Below are 11,641 nucleotides of genomic sequence, written 5' to 3' on the forward strand. Positions count from 1 at the left end.
CAATTCTGCAACTTGTAGATTGTATGGGCCCGGCCCAATTCCATAAGCTCAATTATATAACGCGCAAGTTGAATCAATTGGGAACCGGTCAAAAATTCAGACATGTGGACTTTGATTTGGTCAAACTCTTAAAAATGTAGTTGACCTTGACCATTAATACAGAATCAATAAAGAACGACCGATTATTTTCTACAAAATACAGCTTTTTAACTTGTTTGACGAGAAATAAATTCTTGAAAATCATTTTTTAATGTAGTTTAAATACTTTAATAAATGACATATTTGTTTTTGTTAGGAATAATGTTCCTCGACAACGTAATTAAATACTTTAATAAATGTTATATACATTGTCCACCTTGAATATAAACGCTCGTTACTTAACTTTTGATTTCCACGAAATGACTCTATTGATTTACTTGTAAACTCATGATCTTCCCCTTAATTAGGGATTCATCTCCCAATAATCCTCAACAATTATCCTCCCAAACAAGGTACACCATATAACCTTTTCTGAGACCTATGGAGCCCTCAAGCCTTCAAACTTGAGTCACTTTTGAGCTAACAGTGGACTTCACTTTTGAGCTAACAATGGACTTCATTATTGGACTATGTGTTTGAGGATGTGACCAATGTAACATATCTTGACTGGTTGGTTTTTTAGATCGAAGTGTGTGGAAACGTCTTACTAGTAGACATACAACAATAGGTGCTAACGGTGTGTTTGGGCGGGTATTTGGTGAAGAAGAAGACAATAAGGTAATAATAATGCTTTTATTAAGTAAGGAGAGATATAGAGTAAAACTAAGTGTGTGTGTGTGGGAATATTGAAAAGCAGAACAAAGGAAAAAGAGGTATACAAGATAATGGTATGGAAAGTAAATGTGAAATCCAAAGAAAATCACCCATCCTTTTCCTCACAGCCATTCATTACTATTTTCTATTTATTTCCTCTCAGCTGTTGTACGAAAATCACAATGAAGATACAATCAATCAATCAATCACCAACCAAACAATAAATCTAAATCAACGTCGTCTTCACATCGGAGCTGGGGCATCAGCTGTGGGGAAGAATCCAGGGGTATTCACCGATGACACTGGACCGCCAGCAGCAGCACCAGAGCTCAGCAGCTCTGCCATGGCACGATGGGGGTTTGTGCGTTGTTTGATGCAAAGGTCGGGCAAGAACACTCCTGCAATGACATGAATTGAATAGGCAATTAGATTGGGAATTTCGTTGTGAAGTTAAGAGATTGGGAATTTTGGGTTATGGGTTACCCTCTCCTGCGGCCATGTTGAAGTAAAGGTCAACAATGTTGGGGCATTTCTGGTAGCAGGCAGGGGAGCAAAGCTTGGCCGTGAAGTGTGGCTCGAGGAGTGCATCGGAGGCAATTCCGACCGAGTTCCGATCCACCCCACAAGCCTTGATGCATATATCCGTCTCTATGAACTCCGCCATCCATTCCACTATCACCTCAGACGTTCTGCATTGATATTCAATCTTCCCATCTTTCGTCTCTGCCGTCTCCAACAAACATCTCTTCCCCGATGAAGCAATTGAAAATGCGCACACATCCACCGACAATTCCTCGCAAACAAGCTCCCCTGCACCACAACAAACATCGTCAAACCAAACCAAACCAAACCCATATACAAAGTGGGTTAGATGGCTACGTACCAAGCGCGGCAGAGACGAAAAGGGAGGAGAGGAAGAGAAGGCAAGGCAATTTGTTGGAGATAGCCATGGGAAGCTGTTTTATGGGTAAGAAGAAAATGGGGCGAGGAATTGAAAGAAACGAGAGGAAATTGGTGGTGGATTAGAGATGGAAGAGGTGTTTGTGGAGTAATATATGAAGAGAAGTTGAGAGAAAAGGGGAGAGATTGAGGCTCTTGTTCTTGCAATCCAACAATATAAAGCCTATAAATAGAGACCCAATTCAGACACCCTTGCCGGCTTCTCAACGGAGCTTCGGCTGCAGCTGATGCACTCTAAGCCTAGATTAAAAGGACACGTTTTGGAACTCAATTTTGTTGGTTGACGCCTAACAGAGCCGTGTATTTTGGGTATGTACCAAGTCGCCACCTCTTTCCTTTCCTATTCAACAAGCATCTTGTGTGTGGGATTTCAGTTTCATATTCTTTTCTTCCCATCCAAAACACAATTAACAAAGAGTTAAAAAGCGGGTGTAACTATAATGATCCTAACGTACTCAAATTTCTTGTCGGGTAAGTTTCGACCCGCACGAAAAACGTAACGATCTGGGCACTGTCTCTGAGAGAGACTCGATAAAATAGACATGTCTATAAAGATGTGGACTACCTGCACCTGGACAGAAAAACCTTATGAAGCTTCACTGTTCCCTGTCATTAGCTTTGGGCATTTCCTGCGCAGATACGAACCTCCACAATAATATGATACTTTCTATACAAGTGGTGAGAGGTTTAGTTTGACTTCCATTTTAAAGATATTTATTCATTTATTTTCAAATAAAAATTATAAGTTCTTTATAATAAATATAAGCTTTTTCTTTAACCTACAAACTAGACTTTGCTATACCAAATACTAAATCCAACGTCATTTTTTTTTTCCAACTATTTTGACTTTAAATGTAATTGAAATTTAACGCTAAAACATTTTCTTGCAATTTAAATTCAACATAGCACCAAAATTTTCAAGGAATATATTTGTTAACCATTATATTATTATTATTATTATTATTATTATTATTATTTTAATTTAATAATTGTGGAGAAGGGATTGAACTTTAAAAGGGAATTTTCATCCCTTATGATTAAAGTTATGCTCATAAATAACAAATACTTAATAATAATATTGTTGAGAATATTTGATAACTTTGTTTATTCTTTTATAGAAATAAATAGCGTTACCGTTTAATATACTTTCAATAATAATATATTTGTTGGTTTAATTGTCATAATCAATTAAGTTATAGTATAATCAAGTTTTAATTTAAATCATTTTTGCATTAAAATGGAAATAAGATATTAGATTACGAAAAATGAAAAAGGGCGTCAAATAATTGGTATAAAGAAAACATGAGAATGACATTCATTTCCATGCTCAATTTTTCAACCACCTATTTATATATTACTAATATTTTATTAAGTAAAGACGTTTGCATCTAATTATGATTTTATCGATTAATGTCACGTATTATTTATAAAATATGATATAGAAAATATTGAAATTAAGTCACCTACGTTAAAAAACTGAAAAATAAAATTTAAAATGTAAATTGTATACGATTTAGATTCATTTAACTTGTGGAATTAAAATATTAAACCATTAATTAGGTTTAATATTTTAAAGGAAATAAGGCTTAGACTTCCAACTTAAAGCTATAAACAAAAAGGATAGTTGACTTGGAAATTGGATGATGGGCAGCCAGTAAGGGCAATTTGCATTCCTGGTATTATTATTTAATACTACAAACTAATGGGTTTTGAGGCCACAAAAGAGTTGTTGGTCACGTTGTAAATGGAAAAGCTTTTAGGAATCACGAACTTGCACTATGGTATGATATCCATTTTGAACGTTCTTGGCTTTGTTTTTGATCTATCCAAAATACATGATACCAATGGAGATATATTTCTTACTTATAAATTTATAATCAACTCTTTAACTTGCGGTTGCGAGACTCTTATCTCAATAATCTTCAACATCAATGTCTTTATCTTAGCACTCGATCGGAGAGATACCGAAGAAATGTTCTAAGATACGTATTACATCTACTAAAATGTTACGGAGGATTCCATCTAGAAATTTACAACTCATATGTCAAAATCTAGAAAGTTACCATCAGAAAATTAATCTTGCATATACAAATCATTGCATCAATATTTCCAGCATCAGAGGGAAAAAGAATGACTAGTGAGGAGGGGACTGATCAGCTATTTTGACTTGAATGGCTACAGATGAATGGTAATTTAAACTTACCAAGCAACTTGTTGAACTGAAAATATGATTATTTCCTTGGGTTAAGAGTAAGTTTCTTGTCAGCTTCAGTTTCTTGAAGAAACAGCATAATTATCTTGACCACAAACTTGGGTAGCTATAATTTTTTGGCTGCAAGCAACATCAAAGGACAAAGATTTAACTACGCACAATTTAATTATCACCATATAATGCGCGAGCAGAAGTTGCAAATGAGTCTTTACCTGGGCTTAAAATTCTTATGCATTTTGTTGTGGACTTCACAGCAGTTAATGAATCTATGCCTGCATTAGTAAAATTTGTTCATGAACCTGCACATTGCTCTATGGAACTTCACGAGGTTTAGAAGATGAACAGCATTACCTTCTGTGTTTGTCTCTTTTCCAGATAAAATCTGTGTCACCGTAGATGAATATTCTGACATCATCTGATTAGTCTCCACGTAACAGTCCATTGATTCATGAGAACTGGGAGAGAAAAACATTGAACAAATTATCAGAATAAGAGCTAGAAAGTAGCGAGTGGAAATTGCAGCGTGGTGAGCAAAGAATTACCCAGAAAGAGTGTCTGTTGAAGCACCCAAGGTTGGGACGGATGAACAACCAGTTACTTCACAATCCATATCCCAATCAGCCAACATTTCATTGAAAGAGAAATCTGCTCCAAAAACATCTAGACAAGGCAAATCTATGTCAAAAATGTCTAGCTGCTTTTCTGATTCGGTTACACAAATTTCATTTTCAATCCCCTTGTCAGAACTCATGGGTACATCTGAAACATCAAAGTCTAGCCGTCCCTTCACGTGATCTCTCTTACCCATCCTTTTAGCGTTTGTCTTGACAGGGGAGGGAGATAAAATGCTATGGTTCCTCTCCACAGAATAGTAAGCTACTTGCTTGTAAGGACTGATTGTAACCCTTTTTGATGAAATTACAGTGCAACAAGTAGGACTAACGTCTTGTGGAGTATTGTTGTTACTGCAATCAGCAGCAGAAGAAATCTCATGTGGAGATGTAGACTTGTCACTTTGACAGGAATTTGCACGAGGAGGAGTCTTCGGACCAGAAGAATTAGTTGGAATAGAGAATGAAGGCTGGTTGAACAAACATTTTACAACACTTGATCCTTGAACTACAGATTCATCGGGAGGGCAGCTAGGAGATGATGACTGAATTTCGTTAGAATGCTGAATCCTTGATTGAACATTGGCAGCTTCAGTTGATTGGGAAAGTGCATCAGTATCTGTAACGGACATGAATTATATTAGATATGATTGAAAACAGACGCGCCTCAATCAATCATATAATACCACAAACATTTCGTAAAGAAAGCTTGCCTTTGTTTGCTGATTTCCTGGAAGATAATTTATTTCGAGATCTCTTAGCAGCTGGAGGAACAGCAGTGGAAGTCTTGGAGCTCTTTCTTTTACTTGCTTCTGTGCCAGTAATAACGGGAGTTGTGAAACTTTGAGGCCCGCCATTTGTATTCTGAGGTGTGACCTCTGAACGAACAGGTTGTTTAATGTTTACGGGGATACCTGAGAGAAGTAAATCTCAATACCCTTTACATAAAACTCTTGAACTTACAATAACCTTACCAAACGCCAAATACTAGCATTTTCAGACTGTTCAACTATGTATATAATGCACCAGAAGTTGCAAACGCTCAGAAATATTTCAAAATGCTGCTAAGAAATTTACTTATAACGACCAAGAAAAATTGTGGAGAAACCCAGTCCCCCATATTTCCAGGAAAAGCGAAGAACTACATGCTACTAACAAGAACTGGATTGCAGTCTAAGTTGATGATGAAGTATAAGACTAAACGCAGGATTTTACTCCGACAGAGTTCAGAGATCATTTATTTTCTGTATTCAGTACTACGGCAATTGAGTAAGCCAATTTAAGAGGGGTCTAGCTATTTCCGCGCCTTCTGATCGACCTGAACAAAATTATTAACATGCGGAAAGCCTCTTTCTTTTTCATTCTGTAGGGGTAAGAAAGCCACTCGACCAAGAGGTTACGTCGCGGAGCAATGAAACCGTACGGTGAAGGAGCGAAGCCGGCCCTTTCTTCCCCCCTAGTACATAATTTCTGGGCCGGGCCCTATTGTTCAGAATATATAATTACTATACCAGCATTTAACCAACCTGACTCTTGTATGTAAAGCTGCTAATTCATAAGGAGTTGAGTCTCATTAAGCTTGTCTTTCTTTCATCTCTGATGATTTTTCGGTATTACAGAAAATATATGTTTCATCTAATCCAGAAAGATTTAGGACAGTACCTGTAGGAGATTCAGAAGGACCAGATTGACTAACAGTTGCAACTTTATCTGGAGCAGCTGAAATCGACGGCGCCGAGGACCTTCCACTGACATTATAAGCACTCATGACAGTCTGCATACCCTGGAGAAGAGTGTGAACGCGAATCTTCTCTTGTTCTAGATAGATTCTTTCTTGATCTAGAATTACCCTTTGTTCTTTCAAACAGATGTATTCATCCAACATAGCCTCTAAGCTCAGCAAGCTCTTCGGAGCCTGAAGACCAAAAGAATTAAAATTCATGCGACGACTAGGGTAAGAAAAAACAAAAACTAACTAATGGCGGGAAAATCCAGATCTCAAAAAAGGAAAAAACAGGTACCTCTTGGATCGGAGAGTTTGCAATGAGTGATGAAGCTTCTACTCTAAAAACAGAGCGCGTTTCGGCGTAATTGTTGTTGGAGAGATATCTATCAACAATGAAGGCGACCTGCATAGGGGTAACGTTGGCAGTCCCCTTGCTAGCGCTCTCAGATCTTCTGGATTTGGTTTGCTTCCCCATTGTCGTTGAAGGGGAAGAAACAGGAGAACCGCGAAAGGATACAGAAGCTCGAGGTTGCAGATGCAGATTGAAGAAGCGGAGAAAGAGAGGATCGGCGATTGGAATCGGAGGGAAAGGGAATGGGAGATTTTCGTAAGATCCAAATCGGAGGGAAGAAGAAGTGATTTAAAGGGGCAATGGAAAACGCGGGAGATTTTGAACTTTTTTTGCGGGTAGCGTGAACGGGCGGTTATTTCCACCCGCCTTCAGCCCCTTCCCGCCATCGGCCGCGGTCAAATTTTGAGAACAAAAATAATAACAATCTACTGTGGCTATTTAGTCCATTTGGCCCATGATCGAAGCCCAGCAGCGGGGCGGCCCATAGCCGCCACTATAATAATCCAATGCGCGGGAACTCGAAGACGCCAAGAAAAGGCCACCCATCGCTGTATTGGGCAATCGAATCGTTCTTGGCGCCAGACGAAGTACCAGGTCGAGTTCTTCCTTATTGTTGCTACTCATCCATATCTGGAACCTCATCTTCTATCATCCTCTGCTTGCGTGGTAAACTCTTAGCCGATATTCATTTCGACGTTACATCATGTAGGTGCAGAGACAAGTGAATAGAGGGAGAATCAGTCTCTAAACCGAGCGATGAGGCGGAGGAGACGTTCGTGTTTTTGGATCAGAATCTCGAAGTTTTTCACGAGGTCAGAAAGTTTGCGAAAATTATTTGTAAAATTTACATAGTTTAACTTTCCACTCCTGGTCATTATGAAATCATTTAATGTTATTGAGTTTAGTGAAATCGTATATGACTTGTTTGGCGGATGAGTGAGTGGGGAGTGCCTTTTTAGTTTTGGTCATTCAGTGAATCGATGTTTGGAATGGACTTGTTGCTTGATTCACTTTCGGTATGTCGAAAATGCACGTTGTGTTACTTGTTTCTGAAAATTAGGAACCATGTCAGTTCGGGTAAGCTTAAAACTCAGGCAAACAATTGGACAGAGAGAAAGAGATGACACTTTCGAAAGAAGGCTCTCTCACACTCTCCAATCCTCTATTACTCATTTAAGAGACTTTATGTTAATAGGCAAGAGACCATTGGAGCTCAAGCAAAAGGGATTTTTCTAGTTTTTTTCGTAGCTACTTCTTCCGAGACCTATTCTAAGGGATTTTTTATTACCTTGTGATAGGATACGTTTTACAGTTTCTCTTGTAAGTTAAACCATTCTTCTACCTGTGTATTCACTCTGTTTTTACACTTTCCTTTCTAGAAAAGATTTATTTTTCTCGTTCTTTGTCAGAATAGTAGCAAGAAAGATGGTTGTAATGTTAGGAACCATGAATCTCCACAGTAGTATGATATTGTCCACTTTGAATAGAAGCTCTCATGGTTTTGCTTTTGGTTTCCCCAAGAAGCCACATGGCAATGGAGACATATTCCTTTGGTATGATATTGTCCACTTTGAGTATAAGCTTTCATGGTTTTGCTTTTGGTTTCCCCACGAAGCCACATAGCAATGAAGATGTATTAACCAATGTGGGACTCCCTCCCAACAATTCTCAACAATCCTCCCCTCGAACAAAGTACGTCATAGAGCCTCCCCTGAGACCTGTAGAGCCCTCGAACAGCCTCCCCTTAATTGAGGTTCGACTCCTTTCTCTGGAGCCCTCAAACAAAGTACACTTTTTGTTCGACCCACAACTTCTTTGTTCAACATTTGAGGATTCTATTGACATGAATAAGTTAAGGGCATGACTCTAATACTATGTTAGGAACCACGAATCTCAATAGTGGTATGATATTGTCCACTTTGAACATAAGCTCTCGTGGTTTTGATTTTCCTAAAAGGCTTCATACCAATGGAGATGTATTCCTTATTTATAAACTCATGATCATTCTCTAAATTAGGTGATGTGAGACTCCCTCCCAACAATTCTCATGTAATATCCTATCATAAATACAATTGAAGGCAACAATGCTCTCTGTTGATAGCCTCTGTTATAATCTTCAATCCTTTACAATTTGTACACCTCCAATCCAAATAAAGACCAAGATTTATTTGCTTTTTTTTTAAGATAAATACATTTGTGTAAACGTGTTAAATACTCCAATAAACTTTTAGATAGTTTTGTAAGTAATCGACGGGTTTCATGCATTGCAATTTGAAGTTGGACAAAACTTGCTGCAGAAAGATTGCAAAATCTGAGTCAATTGCTGCAGTGCATAGTTTTAAGTGATTTCGAAGAACAAACAATGATAAGGAAAGACATTGAAGATCTCTCGGCTAGTTAGCATGATTAACTCCTTGGTTCTAATTCAGATATTCAAGTTTTACCTCAGTTTTCACTTATTCAGGCAGCAATAGGAGGATGAAACGGAAATTTGGATCATAATCTGTCTACTTTATCTGTATAAACTGAATCGCGGAGCTCTCTAAGAGGAACTGTGTCACGACCCCAAATTAAGCCGTGACTAACATTGTATGACATGTAATGCATAAACGAGAAATTCAAGGAAATCATTTGTTTCAAAAGAAAAACGTATCTTTATTAGAAGGACATAAGTGCCTAGGTAAAAGAAAAACAAGGAAAGGAACATGTGAGACAAAGTGTACTATTTAGTAAACTAGACTGACGCCCCGGGACACGCTTCCTCTGTGACAACCCACATCGATCGACGCGCCCTCTCTTGACTCGACGCCTCACGTACCTGAAAAAAAAAGTACAAAGGGAATGAGTATAAAAATTATACTCAGTAAGCCACCTACTTGTAGGCTCTTACCGCACCCTAAACTTAGCAGACGATCACGGGCTTTCCTTTGGCTCTAGAACAACTGAAATCGGGCCTTACCCCATTAGGGCTTTCTCTCTTGGAACTTATCCCTTTGGACCTCTTTGGTTCCTAGACCTTTTATTTAAACCCATAGAGTTCCTTTTATGCTAACCTGTGTTGGACTGGTGCCTTACGAGTGGCTACCTCGGCATGGGTATGAGATTATCTGGGGTCTTGCCTAGGAAGTGAGCTGCAACCCCCTAGACCCATGATAATCCCCCTGTATTTGGGAGGGCTACCTCCCCTATTCCATCCAGCTAAACGGTCAATTACGACGTGGGTATCCCGTTTCCCATACTAAACGGCTATCGAGCAGTCGAGTCCTGATCAGGAACCCGCTGGTCCCCCACGAAGCTATATCACCATCCACACACAAGTAGCTTAAGGGTACTCTAAGGATGTTTCATGTGCCGTGATGGTCTGATAAACTAATAGGGAAAGGTTAAGTCTATCCCTTGATGGTTTGTCGCTCTAACCATTGTCTTCTAGTCTTATTCATAAAGGTGGCCCTAAAAATAACCGAGTACGTACATAACTATTATCCAAAAACCTCAAACATATTTCATGCAAAGTAATCATACAAGCTCGACGGGGTGATAACATCCATCAATTCCCGGAGCACAGAGTTCGCAAATTTTCCATTCTCCATTCAGCAAAAAGATATACATATGCATAAAATAAAATGGGAATTAAGAGCATATAAGCAATATCCAAGTAACTCTCATAACAAATCACAGCATACATCTTACGTTCAATAAACTATTTCCTACGAACATTAACGGGAAAGCTACAACCTAAAATATTCAGACTAGCATGCATGCATCCCAAGCGGTTCCTACAAGTATTACTTCCTAAATTCCGTGTGGCGACTTACTTGGATGCTACGTGCCCTTACGCAGCGTTTCCACACACTTGGCGTAACGAGAGGGGGTGATTTTTCCTCAATAAGGTCCTATTTCATACAAACAAATGGAGTTAGGATATGAATCAGGGGAAACTAGGGAAAACAGAAGCCGATCGGGCCAAAAACAGCTTACACGCGCCTCCACGCGCCAGTCACGCGCTGGGGAGCAGCCACTCGCAGATCCCACGCGCGAGTGTCACGCGCCTAGGGATTTCTGCAGTCGCGGGTCGCGGGTCGCGGGTCCGGGTCGGAAGCGGTGATTCGGGTGGACCGCGGGTCGTCGGCTTGGTCCGGTTCGCCGTGCGGGTATCGGGTCAGCCAAGGAGCGCGGGTCGGGTCGCGGAGCCAGGGACGCGTGTCGCGGAGAGCTGGAGCCGCGTTTTCCCAGGCGGCGCTCGACGCGTGTCCGGGGGCGATTGGCGCACGCGGCCCTCTGGTTGGTTGACGCGTGGCACGCCGGCGGCTTCTCTCTCCTCCTACCAGAAAATCAAGGCTTCCGATTAGTTTTTCCGAGGTTTCTTTCCATTTTCTATCTTTCGATTCTTAACCCAAACAGAGGTGGTTTCTTCAACAAAGTTATAGATCATCTATCAACCTACGTGCCAATATTATTTTCTTGATTTTTGCTTAGTCACACGATGAGTTTCGAGCGTCGAAAAGAGGTTCGGTAACAACCTTACCGTTCTTGGATAGTCTTTCAGATCTCGTCGTTTCGTCCGTTTCCCTCACCAAGATCGGTAGCGAATCCTCCCTGGACAAAGGTAGTAGACTTAACCATTCTACTCCTAAACAAAGATCTAAGATCTGGAAGGTATAGTTCGAAATCTTACTTTGCGGGTTTTCTTTCTGATCTTGAGGAAGGAGGAGGAAATCTCCACACGAGTTCTTACTTCACTCCAAGAAGGGCTCCAGAGTACAGGTCTTGGTAGGAAATGGATTCCGTCGGCGACTCTCCGACGAAAACTCCGGCAAACCAGTTTTCTCTCTCAAACTTTCTCTCAGTTCTTCTCTCTCACTCTTCTTCTTTTGCAGGTAATCTGAGGAGGACGCTCAAGACCCCTATAATGGGCTGAGGGGTAAAATGTCCTTTTTGCCCCTCAACCGTTTTTTTTTTTTTTTTTTTTTTTTTTTTTTTTTTTTTTT

At 39.8% G+C, this 11,641-nt stretch overlaps 2 protein-coding genes and 1 long non-coding RNA gene across 7 annotated transcripts; all 3 read right to left on the reverse strand.

Annotated features, from left to right (window-relative positions):
* Positions 1-752: 752 nt before the first annotated feature.
* Positions 753-1,941, reverse strand: LOC111442059. The gene is made up of 4 exons (XM_023079354.1): positions 1,676-1,941; positions 1,276-1,602; positions 943-1,190; positions 753-907 (listed from the first exon to the last, which is right to left on the reverse strand). Exons 1-3 carry the CDS (start codon positions 1,740-1,742, stop codon positions 1,036-1,038), a joined length of 549 nt encoding a protein of 182 aa, XP_022935122.1. The 5' UTR covers positions 1,743-1,941; the 3' UTR covers positions 753-907; positions 943-1,035.
* Positions 1,942-3,687: 1,746 nt separating this feature from the next.
* Positions 3,688-6,914, reverse strand: LOC111448585. The gene is made up of 7 exons (XM_023088273.1): positions 6,597-6,914; positions 6,238-6,490; positions 5,289-5,489; positions 4,507-5,194; positions 4,316-4,419; positions 4,177-4,236; positions 3,688-4,084 (listed from the first exon to the last, which is right to left on the reverse strand). The coding sequence occupies exons 1-7, from the start codon at positions 6,774-6,776 to the stop codon at positions 4,071-4,073; spliced, it is 1,500 nt and encodes a 499-aa protein (XP_022944041.1). The 5' UTR covers positions 6,777-6,914; the 3' UTR covers positions 3,688-4,070.
* Positions 6,915-9,222: 2,308 nt separating this feature from the next.
* LOC111443642 lies at positions 9,223-11,635 on the reverse strand. 5 transcript variants are annotated; one of them, XR_002710547.1, is made up of 4 exons: positions 11,329-11,635; positions 11,179-11,249; positions 10,469-10,974; positions 9,223-9,471 (listed from the first exon to the last, which is right to left on the reverse strand). It is a non-coding gene; the product is annotated as an uncharacterized LOC111443642 (long non-coding RNA). The 5 variants fall into 5 exon arrangements; XR_002710546.1 differs by having other exon boundaries at positions 11,174-11,249; XR_002710545.1 differs by having other exon boundaries at positions 9,224-9,471; positions 10,469-10,546; positions 10,632-10,974; positions 11,174-11,635.
* Between the last annotated feature and the right edge of the window lie 6 nt (positions 11,636-11,641).

The sequence above is a fragment of the Cucurbita moschata genome, unplaced genomic scaffold, assembly GCF_002738365.1.
Source record: "Cucurbita moschata cultivar Rifu unplaced genomic scaffold, Cmos_1.0 Cmo_Scf00001, whole genome shotgun sequence".
Taxonomy (NCBI): Eukaryota; Viridiplantae; Streptophyta; class Magnoliopsida; order Cucurbitales; family Cucurbitaceae; genus Cucurbita; species Cucurbita moschata.